Source organism: Ursus arctos, unplaced genomic scaffold, assembly GCF_023065955.2.
Source record: "Ursus arctos isolate Adak ecotype North America unplaced genomic scaffold, UrsArc2.0 scaffold_10, whole genome shotgun sequence".
In the NCBI taxonomy this organism is placed as follows: domain Eukaryota; kingdom Metazoa; phylum Chordata; class Mammalia; order Carnivora; family Ursidae; genus Ursus; species Ursus arctos.
The window spans coordinates 62724510-62737019 of NW_026622764.1; the positions used below are offsets into that span (position 1 = coordinate 62724510).

Below are 12510 nucleotides of genomic sequence, written 5' to 3' on the forward strand. Positions count from 1 at the left end.
ATATTGCTATAAACTATCATACAACAAAATAGTAACTGAAGTTGCTGAGTTACTACAATATAGACTGGCAGGGCAAAGTAACAGAAATACTTTTGAAGTTTACCAAGAACCCATTTTTAAAGCCCTCAGCAGGCTTCTGTGCCACTGGTGCTGTTTGACTGTGCATTGTCTCAGTGTGGTATAGTCCCTTTTTGTTATCTTGGTGCTTTCTCCCTTTCAGTTTTGTTGTTTTCATCTCTCAGGAAAAGCACCTTTCCATACCTGCCTACATTTAACATAACTTGACTTTTCTTTCCCCTCCCTTTTGCAGCAGTTGCGATTCTTGCAGCATCAAATGGCTATGGCAGCAGCAGCAGCACAAACAGCTCAGCTACATCGGCATCGGCATACAGGCAGCCAGTCAAAAAGTAAAATGAAGAGAGGCACGCCAACCACTCCAAAATTCTGAGTCTTGCTTTTTTTTTTTTCTTTTTTAAAACCATAAGAGCATTGAATCAAAGGATTTTGAGTTTCTACTTCATTTTTGGTTTTGTTTTTTTAAATGTGTCAGTATTTTACATTGCTAGATGTACAAACTTTATACAGAAGCACAACCCTATGATTTTTAATTAAAAACAGGAAAATGGTTTAACGAACCATTAGGGTTGGTTTGCCTAAGTCATTGCTTTTTAAAAATGGTTTCACTGTACATACTACATATGGAAGTGACCTAAGAAATACTAGAAACATCTTTCTGAAGAATGTAGTTTGATATTTATTTAGTATAAAAGGTTTGTGCACAGTGTAACAAATACAGTTTTTACAAATCCGTTTTGAAAATGTGGTGGTGGTTTATTTGGATTTCATACTCTTAATTACTTCATCCATTAGTTTTTTTACTTCTTTGTGTCTGGTAACTGCTCGGCTCATACAGTCCTGAAGTTTAGCTCCAGTCAGCCCACTTCCACCTGAAAAATTAGTGTGACAACACTGTTAGTGTCTATTATTTTACTTGTTAAAAAAAAAAAATCAAGTTATAAGACAAAAAACTCAATAATGTAAGCCAGTAAGACTGTTTCAAGAGTTGCAAATTGTTTTTGTGTAACAAGCCCTGCAAGTGATTCTGATGCATACCGTAAGTTCAAGAACCACTGGCAGACAATATAGAGAAGTAGGGAATTTGAGATAACAAAGAAACTGCAGTGAACAGTAAAACCTCTCACATTCCATTTGGCCTTCCCTAATACAAAGAAGCTCACATTGAGTTTTTATTTTACATGTTTAGGGTTGAAATGGAAAGAACATGCCTGGTTTGTGAAGGCAGCATAGCTTGCCTTCCTCATCCATTACTACTGTTAAGGTTCCAGTTGCCAGATGTTCCTCCTCTCCAGTAGGGTCAACTATGAGCAGAGTGCTGTTTAAAATACAAGAAAAATATAAATTATCAATCCATGGAACAAATTTTATATACAAAAGATAAAATTACTTCTAGCCTTTTAGCTTAGATATTGACGTCAGATTTAAGCAATAGAATAGAACTGGTGGGAAACCAGAAAAGTTAATAGCAACCTAACATTCTACTACTTAAGGAATTTTTACCTTTCAATTTATGAATATATTAAAGTCCTTGGCAAATACAGAAGATAGCCTAAGGTAAATGTTCTGTGAAATAGTTAAGAAAATTAAGATTACACAGGAATAAGAAAACCAAGAAACCGGGAGAACACAAAACTCATCATCCAGATCAGCATGGTTTTGAAAGTACAAGGCTAAGCTAATAATAATTCTGCAGGGACAACAGCTATAAACCTAGGTGTCCAGGGCAAACTAGGATGTATGGTCACCATGGGCATTTTCCTGAAAAGTTAGAAAGCTGAGTAACAATCCATTACCTTAACTACATAATTTTTTTATGCATCTGATTAACTTACTCATCAAATACAGCAAAGGAAGTTGCAACTGGATGAGTTCTAATATTCAAATAACTTTTCTTCTTTAAATTAACTTCTGCTAAACCAGTTTCTTCATTTATAGTAACTTCTGGCAGCTGTACTAGAAAGAGAAATATGTGAAGTAAGTCACTCTAACAAATACAGGTTTCTATGCTTTATTCATTTTTCCCTCTTTAAATTGTTTAGGAGTATTTTTTTAAATTAGGATAATTAAGGTAAATTTAGTGGATATAAACATAGTTTTTCTTTAGAAACTCATGAATGATCAATCACTAAATATTAACAAAAATCTTTAAAAAGTTAATGATAAATCTTAACAGAATATTTTTTTTTTTTTTAAGATTTTATTTATTTATTTGACAGAGAGACAGCCAGCCAGAGAGGGAGCACAAGCAGGGGGAGTGGGAGAGGAAGAAGCAGGCTCCCAGCTGAGGAACCTGATGCGGGACTCGATCCCAGAACGCCAGGATCACGCCCTGAGCCAAAGGCAGACACTTAACGACTGAGCCACCCAGGCGCCCCTTAACAGAATATTCTGACACTAAGAAGAAATAGTGCCTTTTATTAAAGTTGCTTACCATTTTTTAAAGCTGCTAATAAAGCAAATGTACAGGCATCCAAGATGTTCCCATCATAGTCGAGGCAAATGATATCACAGTACAGAACCCAAGAAAGCTAAAACAAAGTTTACACAAAGTGTAAATTGAAGTCTTCTGGTGGGTAGAACATGGTATTTGTTTTAACTTACAAACCACAGAATCCTTGGTTAGACAAGCATGACAACTTTCAAGGCTCAAAAATTAAAAAAAAAAAAAAAAAAAAAACTCTACAAAGTATATAACCAACAAAGTAGACAGGTTTGGTTTAAAAAAAAAAAAACAAGTGGCTTTTACTACCAAGCTGACAAATAACATCGAGATTTCCATTGAGAGCAACAGATGTAGAAAGAATTTCCATTCTTGCTGCTAAGTTAGCAGATGAAAGAAATGCTTCTAGAAGTCCTAAATGAAGTCCAAAATGTACTTTCCCACAGAAACCTTAATATATGAAATGGCTAGGCTTTACAGTGCTAATAAATCTGTATATAATCAACTAGGAAAAGCCTCTAGGTCCTAGTCAACTTAGTTCTAAATTTTAGACTTGAAATTAAAGACTTGAAATGTATAGTGTGGATTTACCCTAAATACCTCAGCTGATCAGATACTAATCTATATGGAATAAACAACTGACTGAATTATTTGTTGCAAAAGGGAAAAAAGTAAAGTCAGCTTAGAAAGTAGCTCCCAATTAGGTAATAAATTACTCAAGCAAGACTTTTTTTTATGAACTGTACATGGTTTATTTAGATAGTTACGGAGTAAGCTGGATCTTTTTTAAACTAAATTCCATCTTAAGACATTCATATTTAAGGCCACTGTTTTATTATTTTGATTTCCCTGTTCTCTTCCCCAAAAAAACAATTCATAATAAAACCTCATAGCTTCTTTATTTATCTTACCTTTCCTGGAGAAATGCATAAGTCCTCTTTCTGAATTATCTGTGAACTTGATTTAATAATAAAGCACAATAAATTAAAGGTCAAAAACTATCTGAAAATGAATCATAGATGTTATCAGGATGATCTTACTTTTCAATGACATCTGCAATGAACTGGCTAGCCACTTGGGCCTCTTCTCCAGGAGGTCCAGACCGAAATCTCGATGAACACAGAGGTGGTAGATCCACATTAGGAACTGAAAGAAACACTCTGCAGCTATGAACTAAACTTCACCTCTGGTTTATGGAAGTGTTAAAGGTATTCTCAATCCACTGCAAAGGTGACTGTAGCCATAGATAGGATTTGCCAAGTGGAAAGCATTGTAACACATCAACTCATTCTTTTTTTTTTTTGGTCTTTGTAATACCCTCAGGCTTAGATAAAATCTATTTCCAACTTTTTTTCTTCACACAAATACCAAAAATATAAAAAGCATCTATTAAGGAAGGCCTCAATCATAAATTCTTCAGAAAAATATTTCTTCTAAAATACCTCAATCTCTAACAGCAGACAGCCTCTGTTTTTAAAATGTTGGTACCTACCATAAAGAAAAGAATGTCCAAGGCAAGAAGAAAATTGCACAGTGGTATAAATGAAGAATACTTACAGAAATATATAAGTGTGCAATTACAACCCTTTCCTAAGAGATTTTATTTTCTTGGATGATGACATCTGAATGTATAAACAACTGATCAAAGCTGAATATTTGAGAAAATTCTCTATCTTGCTATTAGGCTATCTTCTAACAACTAAACTTTTCAGGAATCTCTGCTTCATTTATATATTTTTGAATCTACATTTTCTTCAACTTAACTACTAGGACTGACCTACAATATTATCCTTGAATGTATTAAAGTATCTGTATTAAAATTACAAGCCATTTAACTTACCAACATATCCTTTATCAGGGGTATCTGTTGGTGGTGCTGCAAATTCCTAAAGAAGCAAACAAATATTTCCTATAAAAGAAGCTACTCAATAACTGGAAGACAGCTTAGTACTCAGTTACAGAAATCTTCAGCAAAAACCATCTTAGCCAGTTAACTACATCAAGAGCATCTACTATGCTTATTAGGGAGTCCTATCAGGCTATAAGGACATGGCACAAATCCTCTTATTAGGTCTGCAAGGTAAAAAGGCAGCTTAGTTGCCTACATTCTAGTGCTACTAACCAAAATTACATGGGGCTCTTTAAAAAAAAAAATTAATTGGTTTTCTTCCTCTCATTTAGTAGCAAAGAATCTGAATTTAAACCTAAGGTGATCCTTACACAGCCAGATTTACAAAGTGATAAAATGGTTAAGAGCAAAAGCCTGAGACTCACTGACCTGGTTCAAATGTCAGACCCACACTTTTTGGCTTAGGGACTTTAGTCAAATCATATTACCTCTTACCATTCAACTTCCTCATCTGCAAAATGAGAAGTTAATATTACCTACTTTTAGGGATTCTCAATGAGGGTCAAATGAACACGTCCCCAGCATAAAAGCTGGCAACATGGGGTGGCTCAGTTGTTAAGTGTTTGCCTTCGGCTCAGGTTGTGATCCCAGTGTCCTGGGATGGAGCCCCGCATCGGTGGGAAGCCTGCTGCTCCCTCCTCCCACTCCCCCTGCTTGTGTTCCCTCTTTCACTCTCTGTCAAATGAATAAAATCTTAAAAAAAAAAAAAAAAAGCTGACAACAATTAAGTACTCAGATCATATTGTTAGATATTACCCCAGCTTTATCACCCTGAGGAAGAATCTGAACTTAAGTAATTCACAGTGCAACATAATGGAAAAGGCACAAACTTTGGAGTCAAAGTTATATCTAAGTTCTAGTTATGTTCCTGGGCAAGTTACTGAACCTCATGTAAAACAGAAGACAGAATTACATTTCAAATGATTGTTCTCATGATTAAACTGGTAATTCTGTAATAAAGCACCTAAATTTAAGGTGTCTGTAACATAAAAGGTACTCAGTAACAGTGGCTCTTATTCCCTCTAGCTTTTCTTTGGAGCAGTCTCAATTTTCTACATTATTTGCACAGATTAAATGCCATCACTGCATAAAAAGATGTCACCAAAAATCTTCTCAATAACAACCAAATTCTTAAAAACCTAAAGGTACTGAGGATTTTTAAAATTGGTTTCATTTCAGACCATTTGATGCATGTTCGTAAATTCAGAGTCACTGGAGTTGGGTCATTTTTAATCTACTTTGAGTATTACCTACTCAAAGGTGAAAGCTCGTAGGAAATGTAAAATACTAAAGAACTGACACCTGACTGCCTAATCAACAGAAATATAGGTGTAAATTACAATCTAATAAGAACATGAAGCTAATTTGGTAATTCAAATCTCAGTAAGACATATATTAAACCTACCGCCTTAATTCCACAAATTACTGTAGTATTTCCCAGCTTCACTAAAGCAGAACCATCGGCAGTACTAATTGAACCTGAAAAGATAATAAAGTCCATGAAAAGTTTTCATTGTCTACATATAATTTTAATCTTGCTATATATCTAAGTTGCTTATAAAAATTTATTCCTAACTCAAGTTTTTTTAAATGATGTAACTATTTTAAAATTAGTGTTTTAGGAATTATTCACCTGTTCTTGAATTTGAGTTAATCATTTTCATTCTGTCACAGAACTGTTCTACAGATAAAAAACTCTTGACAAAAAAATCATTGGATTCCCTTAGATATGGTAGAATTTGGCTCAAATATTGTTTAAATGGCTCATGCTAAAACTCAAAACTATCATACATACAGGTTACACTAGAAAATTCCATGTTTGCAACAGAAAGTTTAGTAAGTGTAAGATATAAGAACTATGTCTTCGATGTTTTGAAGGAAGAAAGGGGGGAAACACTTCACAGATACTTCAAAATTTAAAAAGAACAACATAACAATTGAAATAATAGTTTTAAAAACATCACAAATAAAAATTCTTATATAAACAAACAAGAAAAAGTCTGAAGCACCTTCAACATTCTAATTAGAACTCAAAATATCCTCACCTATGTTGACAGTTGTGGTTCTGAATTCACCAAGTTCTCTTCCATCAGGACGGCAGTTCTCTTTCTAAATAAATAAATTTACATAAAAGTAAATTAACATCTACATTTATATTTTACACACACCAGGGAAAACACATTAAACCTCGTTAATTTATATAATTTGAAAAGAAGCACATGATACTGTTATCAAAAGGTACAACCTTTACTTACCAAAAATCTTCTGTAATACTCCAGAGGTTCCACAGTTCTGAAACATGTTGAAAATATATCTGAGGTAAGTTAATGAATCTTAACATAAATCCAGAAACTGGCAAAGATCTTAGGAGTGTGATGATGCAGCATAAATCTCCCCAATTTGTAATTAAGTTTCTTTCATGAATTCTGATGTTTATGTTGCCATATATAACTATTAAAAAGAGGTACTCTTACAGTAGTAATCACACTCAACTACTGTCCTTAACTCTACCTTAAACAACTACAGGTTGAAGCCCAAAGCCTTTGGCCATCTTTAAAGAATTAAGCCAGTTATTAAAATAATGTCACTTTCGTTCTGAAGCAGGGATTCTTAACATGAAAAATTACATTTTTATTTTCACTATCCTGTAACTGAAATTTAGCATATTCTTCATTTATGACTGTAGGCAATAAGCCTTTATTAAATATTAGTACCTGCAACTTTTAACAACTACAGAGATTAAATGTTTTCGTTTTTACTTTATAGTTGTCGAAGCTTATGTGCAGACTCGTAACTTTGGAATTCCAGGAGTTACTAAACTCCCCACTGTAGCTTAAGAATGTTAATTTTTAAAAGAGCACGTATACATCACTCTATCAAGAACTCGGAGTTTACAGAACTAGATAACTGCGTCAGTACAATTGTTTTCCTTTGGAATCTTACGTATTTTATCCATTTAAAAACTTGACTCTGAGGACAAAAATCTACAGGCTTCACCAGAGTGGCAGAAAAAAGGCTTAAGTAAAACCTTCCGAAAAAGGCACAATCCTTTAGCACAGGGTGGCATGTGGTTCTGATACAACACTTTTAAAAAGATTACAACTGTGTCTCCTGGGGCCGCACATCCACTACACCAAGCCACAAGCGCTTGCCGCGGGTACTGAACTCTGGACACCGTCCCTTCCATCTCCCGTCTCACTGCGGAGAAAAAGCCCCCTTCCCTTTCACTACGACCACCCCCCAGGTCCTTCCGCCCGTCGCCTGCTTCCGAGAGGGAAAGAAATGCGAATCTGGCAGGGTGGCCTCCAGGTGAAAAATATCCCAGCGAAGGGTTAAAGGAAGCCTCCAACCGCCAAGAGTACAAACACACGCCCGCCGGTCGCCAACACTCACTTGAACCCGGCCGCCATCTTCCCGCCCGCGCGCGTGCGCCTGCGCCTGGCGACACCGCGCGTCCGGGCCGTGCGCCTACGCCGCCTCCAAAGTTTCGACAGGGACGCCTGCGCTCTTTTCCCGCTGCTTTGGACGCCGAGGGCTGGGCGCGCCGGGAGGGTGGTTCCTGGTCCACCTTTGTTCCGATGGTCTCTAGCCCAGCACGCTTTTACGCTTCTTTGGCTTAGACGCGTTTTGACGAATCTGCCAATAGAAAAGAGGCGAGTGTGTCTCTTTAGAAACAGTCTGGTAGTTTAAGAGAAAACCGACTTTATTGCCAAGAATTGAGTATTGAGTGTGAAGCATTATTCCAAAGTTTCTACGTCCTTTTCCTGCCTCTGTCATAGGCTGGGCCCCGGGCTTGTTTCCTCCCAAGTAAAGAGCTCCCTGCTCCAGTTACTGGTGAATTACGTAAACTTTCTGTGCGTTCATTATCCTCACCACTTTACACTTTGCAGGTCCCTGAAGCGGGCTCCAAAGGAGCGGCTTGTGTTGTAGGCTGTGTTGTGGCTCAAAACGTCCACCTCCTTCCTAGGTAGGGTTGCCAGACAGAATACAGGACATCAATTAAATTTGAATGTCAGGTAAACAAAGGTTTGTTTTTTTGTTTTTTTTTTTGTTTGGTTGTTTGTTTTTTGTGTTTTTTTTTTCCTATGAGTATATGCCAAATAGTACATTAGTTGTTACCAGGGGCTGGGGGCAGCGAAGAATGTTTTAGAAATAGGTAACGGTGATGGATGCAGACAATTGTGAATGTAATTAATACCACTGTGTCTTGTACACTTAAAATGGTTAAAATGGCATATTTTATGTTGTATCACAGTTTTGAAAAACTCGTGTAATATGCCAAAACCTTTTAAGTGGGTGGGTTGTGTGGTGTGCGAATTCTATTTTAACAAGGCCGTCAAAAAAACTTCACTGCTTACCTGAAATTCAATTTAAGGGGACATTCTGTATTTAACTTGCCGATTCTGTCAACCCTACAGAGGAACACAGCGCCGGCCTACCCGCGGAGCCGCGCTCCCAAGAACTGCGTGTTCGTCTCCTTGCCGCGAGGGGCGCTGTGGGCGGCGGGGCCCGGCTGGCGCGGCCCCTCTGCCGGCGGGAGGCGGGGCTGCGCGGCCGCGCTTCCGCGTGTGTGTAGGTGCTGGGTAGGGCAGGCGGCGACCTGGGTATGGAGGATGAGTTCGCTCCTGCTGCAGCTGGCGGTGCTCGGCGTGGCGCTGGCGGCCGCAGCCCTGATACTGGTGAGGAGAGGGTTGGGGGACCGACGCGGGTCTAGGTTCCCTGCTCTCTTGGAGACTCGGCGGCCACGCATCCTCTCCTCTGCATAGCCACTCTTCGACGTGTCCCTTTTCACCACGCTTCCCCCAAGCCTTGACCCCAGGATTTCCTCTCCTAGTATTTCACACCCCCTTTCTTCCCTTCTTTATTTTTATTTTGGAGCTTTACCTCCCTCTGTGCCCAGACCCTTGTACTTTTGTTCACTGTGGGACCTGCTCACCCAGTCTCCACTCGTCTCTTGGTCCCCCCGATCTCTGTCCACCCGCCCTTTCAGTCCCGACCTCTCAAGACTTCCTCCCGGATCTGCAGCTTATGCAGTTCTGGCTCCACCCGGGAAGGTCTTGAGCCCCCAGGATGTGCGTGCTCCCTAGATTCATCCTTTTCCTGATGTGGTTAAGCAAATAGAAGGTGGTGACAGCATTGACGAGAGCCATGTATTGCAGATCGGAATAGATCAGTGGGGCAAGAAGACCAGTACGGACACTGTAAGACCAAGACACACAGGCCTAGTGTTACCATATGTCTGGGAGTCCTTATAACCCAAAATTAAACACCCTATATTCGCTGCCTCTAAACGAGGCAGTACTAATTTGAATAGAATTCAAATTTGGGTTTTCTTTGCCATTACTTGGAAACAAACATTGTAAACACTTGCTGATCCATTAGTAATAGACAATTTGCCAAGTGAGTTTTCTCACATGTGATTTGGAATAGACTACCATCCAGTTCCTACATGGAGAGGTTTCAGCTTCCTGGACACTCAGATTCGCCCCCTGTATAGCACTGCTAGGAAGGCCATTCTTCCATCTTGCCAGGTTTGCAAACTCAGAGTGTAGAAACAATTTAATAGAGAAAAAGCAGTGTGTCCTGACTTCTTAGGTGATTTGTGTCTGGGTGAGAAAGGAGTCCTCTCTCTCTCTCCCTTAATGGTATAGGAAGATTTCAGGTTTTTGAGCAAGTCAGGTTTTTGGTGGGGCAGAATTTTGACAGAATCCTAGACTGAATCTGCTTGGTGAATCTATCTGTTGCACAGAGTTAAATGCGTGCCTTAGGAGGGTGTACTGCGAGTATTTGATCCCACTAGCTTGAAGTGATTATAAGAGCTACCACTTACAGAGGACTTACAATATGCTGGGTGTTGTATTCAGTGTTTAACAGGGGTTATCTCTTGTGATCTTCAAAACAATGCTGACATAAATGTTACCATCATTAGCTTCATCTGATGAGGAGACTGAGATTGGAGAGAAGAGCTTATGTATGAAAATATCACACAGCTTGTGGAACTTCATTTGTTTAAAATGCCAGAACAGGAAATCATTATAAAAAAACAAAAAGAAAAAAAAAACTAGTTTCATATATATCCACTTTCCATACATACTCTTCCTCACCCCACCTCCTTTCTGAATTATTTTGAAGCAAATCCACGACATAACACTTTATCTGTAAACCTTCAACATTTATCTCCAAATCCCCACCTTTTTAAAATATAACCATAGTAAAGTTATAATGGATTTTTAAAAAAATTTAACCATTATTCAGGGATTTCAAACGTCCCGTCAGTTCAGATGCCTCATGTATGTTTTAGTATAGTCATTTGTTCGATTAAGTATTCACACCATTAGCACTCTATTGATCTTAATCTGTAACAATTTGTCCTCCTTTTTTTGTTTTGTTTTGTTTTTTCCCTTGTCTTTAATAAGTGGTAATTTGTCCTGTAGAATTTCTCACAATCTGGATTTTATTTATTGCATCCCCTTGGTGACTTCAAACATCTTACTCTGTCCCCTGAATTTCCTATAAACTGGTAGTAACATTTAGAGACTTAATCAAATGCATGTTTGAGTTTTTTAATCAAAATATGTGACTGATGCTGAATACTTCCTCTTGTATGATATCAGAAGGCTTGTAATATCTGATTTTCTTTGGTGTTAAGGTGGATCCAGGAGTTTAGGAGTTTTGTTAGCCTGACTCACCAGTTATACAGTTTGTCAACCTAAATCCATTATTTCTTTGGGGGTTGCAAAGTGCAATATTCTAATTGTATCATTCCTTTTTCATGTATTACCTGGAATTCTGTAATGAAAAAAATTCATTCTCAGCTATTCAATTACTCTGAAATATCTTTCATATATAAAAGGTAAGATAAAAGGCAAGTTTTCAAAATAATGCAATGATTCTCTGGCATCTTACAAAGAGCACTGATTCCTTTTAGTAGGAAACTAAATTTAGAAATCACAAACTGAACACTGGGGTGCAGAGTAGGAACTCGTACCCAGTAGTCAGGATACTGCCTCCATGCTCCTACTAATCATAGCAAATTCAATTTCAGTAGGTACCCGATGGAATATTATAAATGGTCACCACACTAAAGATGAGTAGCATTCCAAAAATTTATGAATTGACTATTTTAAAAGCAGAAAGTGTACCAATAGAAACAATGTTATAAAGGATGGTTATTTCCAAAGCTAGTTCCCAAATAAATATGGAAGGGAGCTATCTAATGTTAGTAGTGCATGGTGCTAGAGCCTACAAGTTGATACTTTACTTCAAAAAATATTGTATTCTGAATTCAAATCTGGGATGTGTCAAGAATATATTCTTAAGCATTACCGGTCCCTACTGTGGGGATAGAGGGGTCTTCCCGTCATACCCTGGGTCAGTCTGGTCCTAGAGGGGAGGTCGTCCTCACTTCATACATTTCACCTGCACTGTGAACTTATCCTCTGTCACGTATAGGCTCCAAGTAGGAATGCGACCTCACTGTGTGTTTGCCAGGCATTGGGGGTTCAGGACATCTTAGAATAGATTGCACTTCTTTAGTGACTATTCCCTATTAGATCTGGGATGGTAGAGGCCTGGGGATGACAGGTGGGAAGAGACAGGGAGACTCCTAAATCATTAGTTCCTTACTAGTGAAAAAAAGGACAGTAATAAGTTCATAAGTAAGGGATTTGAATTTTGTTGTCATGTCCAAACCACTGTTAATGGACTAAAAACTAAAAGTAAATATTCCACCAAAAAAAAATCATGTAAATGATGTATTCTTACATAACAAATCTAAAAAATTGTCAACATAGCATAATTTCTTGTTAACATACCTACTTTTAGATTTCCTTTGTTGCATTTATAACTGCTACAAAAATGCCACACATCCATCAACATGAAGAAGAGAAGTTCTTCTTAAATGCCAGAGGACAGAAGGAAACATTGCCCAGCATATGGGACTCACCTACGAAACGGCTCTCTGTTGTCGTGCCTTCATACAATGAAGAAAAACGGTGTAAGCCCGATTTCATTTTTTGGGTAAGGGTCATTGGGAAGAAAAGGAAATTTAAAGTGTGGACTTTCCTGTCTTCTCCAGAATGTT

At 38.0% G+C, this 12510-nt stretch overlaps 3 protein-coding genes across 42 annotated transcripts in view; 2 read left to right on the top strand and 1 right to left on the bottom strand.

Annotated features, from left to right (window-relative positions):
- Window positions 1-819, top strand: part of SUPT20H (SPT20 homolog, SAGA complex component) — a 40106-nt gene extending 39287 nt beyond the window's left edge. For all 38 annotated transcript variants that reach the window (XM_026493153.4, XM_044381765.3, XM_057309019.1 and 35 more), the window contains one exon: window positions 311-819. In XM_026493153.4, coding sequence (XP_026348938.1) covers window positions 311-448 — 138 coding nt within the window. In that variant the 3' untranslated portion in view covers window positions 449-819. The remainder of the gene's footprint in view (window positions 1-310) is intronic.
- Window positions 731-7889, bottom strand: EXOSC8 (exosome component 8). The gene is made up of 11 exons (XM_026493159.4): window positions 7821-7889; window positions 6683-6719; window positions 6473-6536; window positions 5833-5906; window positions 4359-4404; window positions 3559-3664; window positions 3430-3475; window positions 2510-2606; window positions 1911-2031; window positions 1287-1393; window positions 731-947 (listed from the first exon to the last, which is right to left on the bottom strand). The coding sequence occupies exons 1-11, from the start codon at window positions 7835-7837 to the stop codon at window positions 832-834; spliced, it is 831 nt and encodes a 276-aa protein (XP_026348944.1). The 5' UTR covers window positions 7838-7889; the 3' UTR covers window positions 731-831.
- Window positions 7890-8967: 1078 nt separating this feature from the next.
- ALG5 (ALG5 dolichyl-phosphate beta-glucosyltransferase) overlaps window positions 8968-12510 on the top strand; it is a 38453-nt gene continuing 34910 nt past the window's right edge. For 2 of the 3 annotated variants that reach the window (XM_026493158.4, XM_044381781.3), the window contains exons 1-2: window positions 8968-9106; window positions 12252-12423. In XM_026493158.4, coding sequence (XP_026348943.1) covers window positions 9041-9106; window positions 12252-12423 — 238 coding nt within the window. In that variant the 5' untranslated portion in view covers window positions 8968-9040. Of the gene's footprint in view, window positions 9107-12251; window positions 12424-12510 lie in introns of those variants that run through there. The other variant, XM_044381782.3, reaches the window with a different exon arrangement.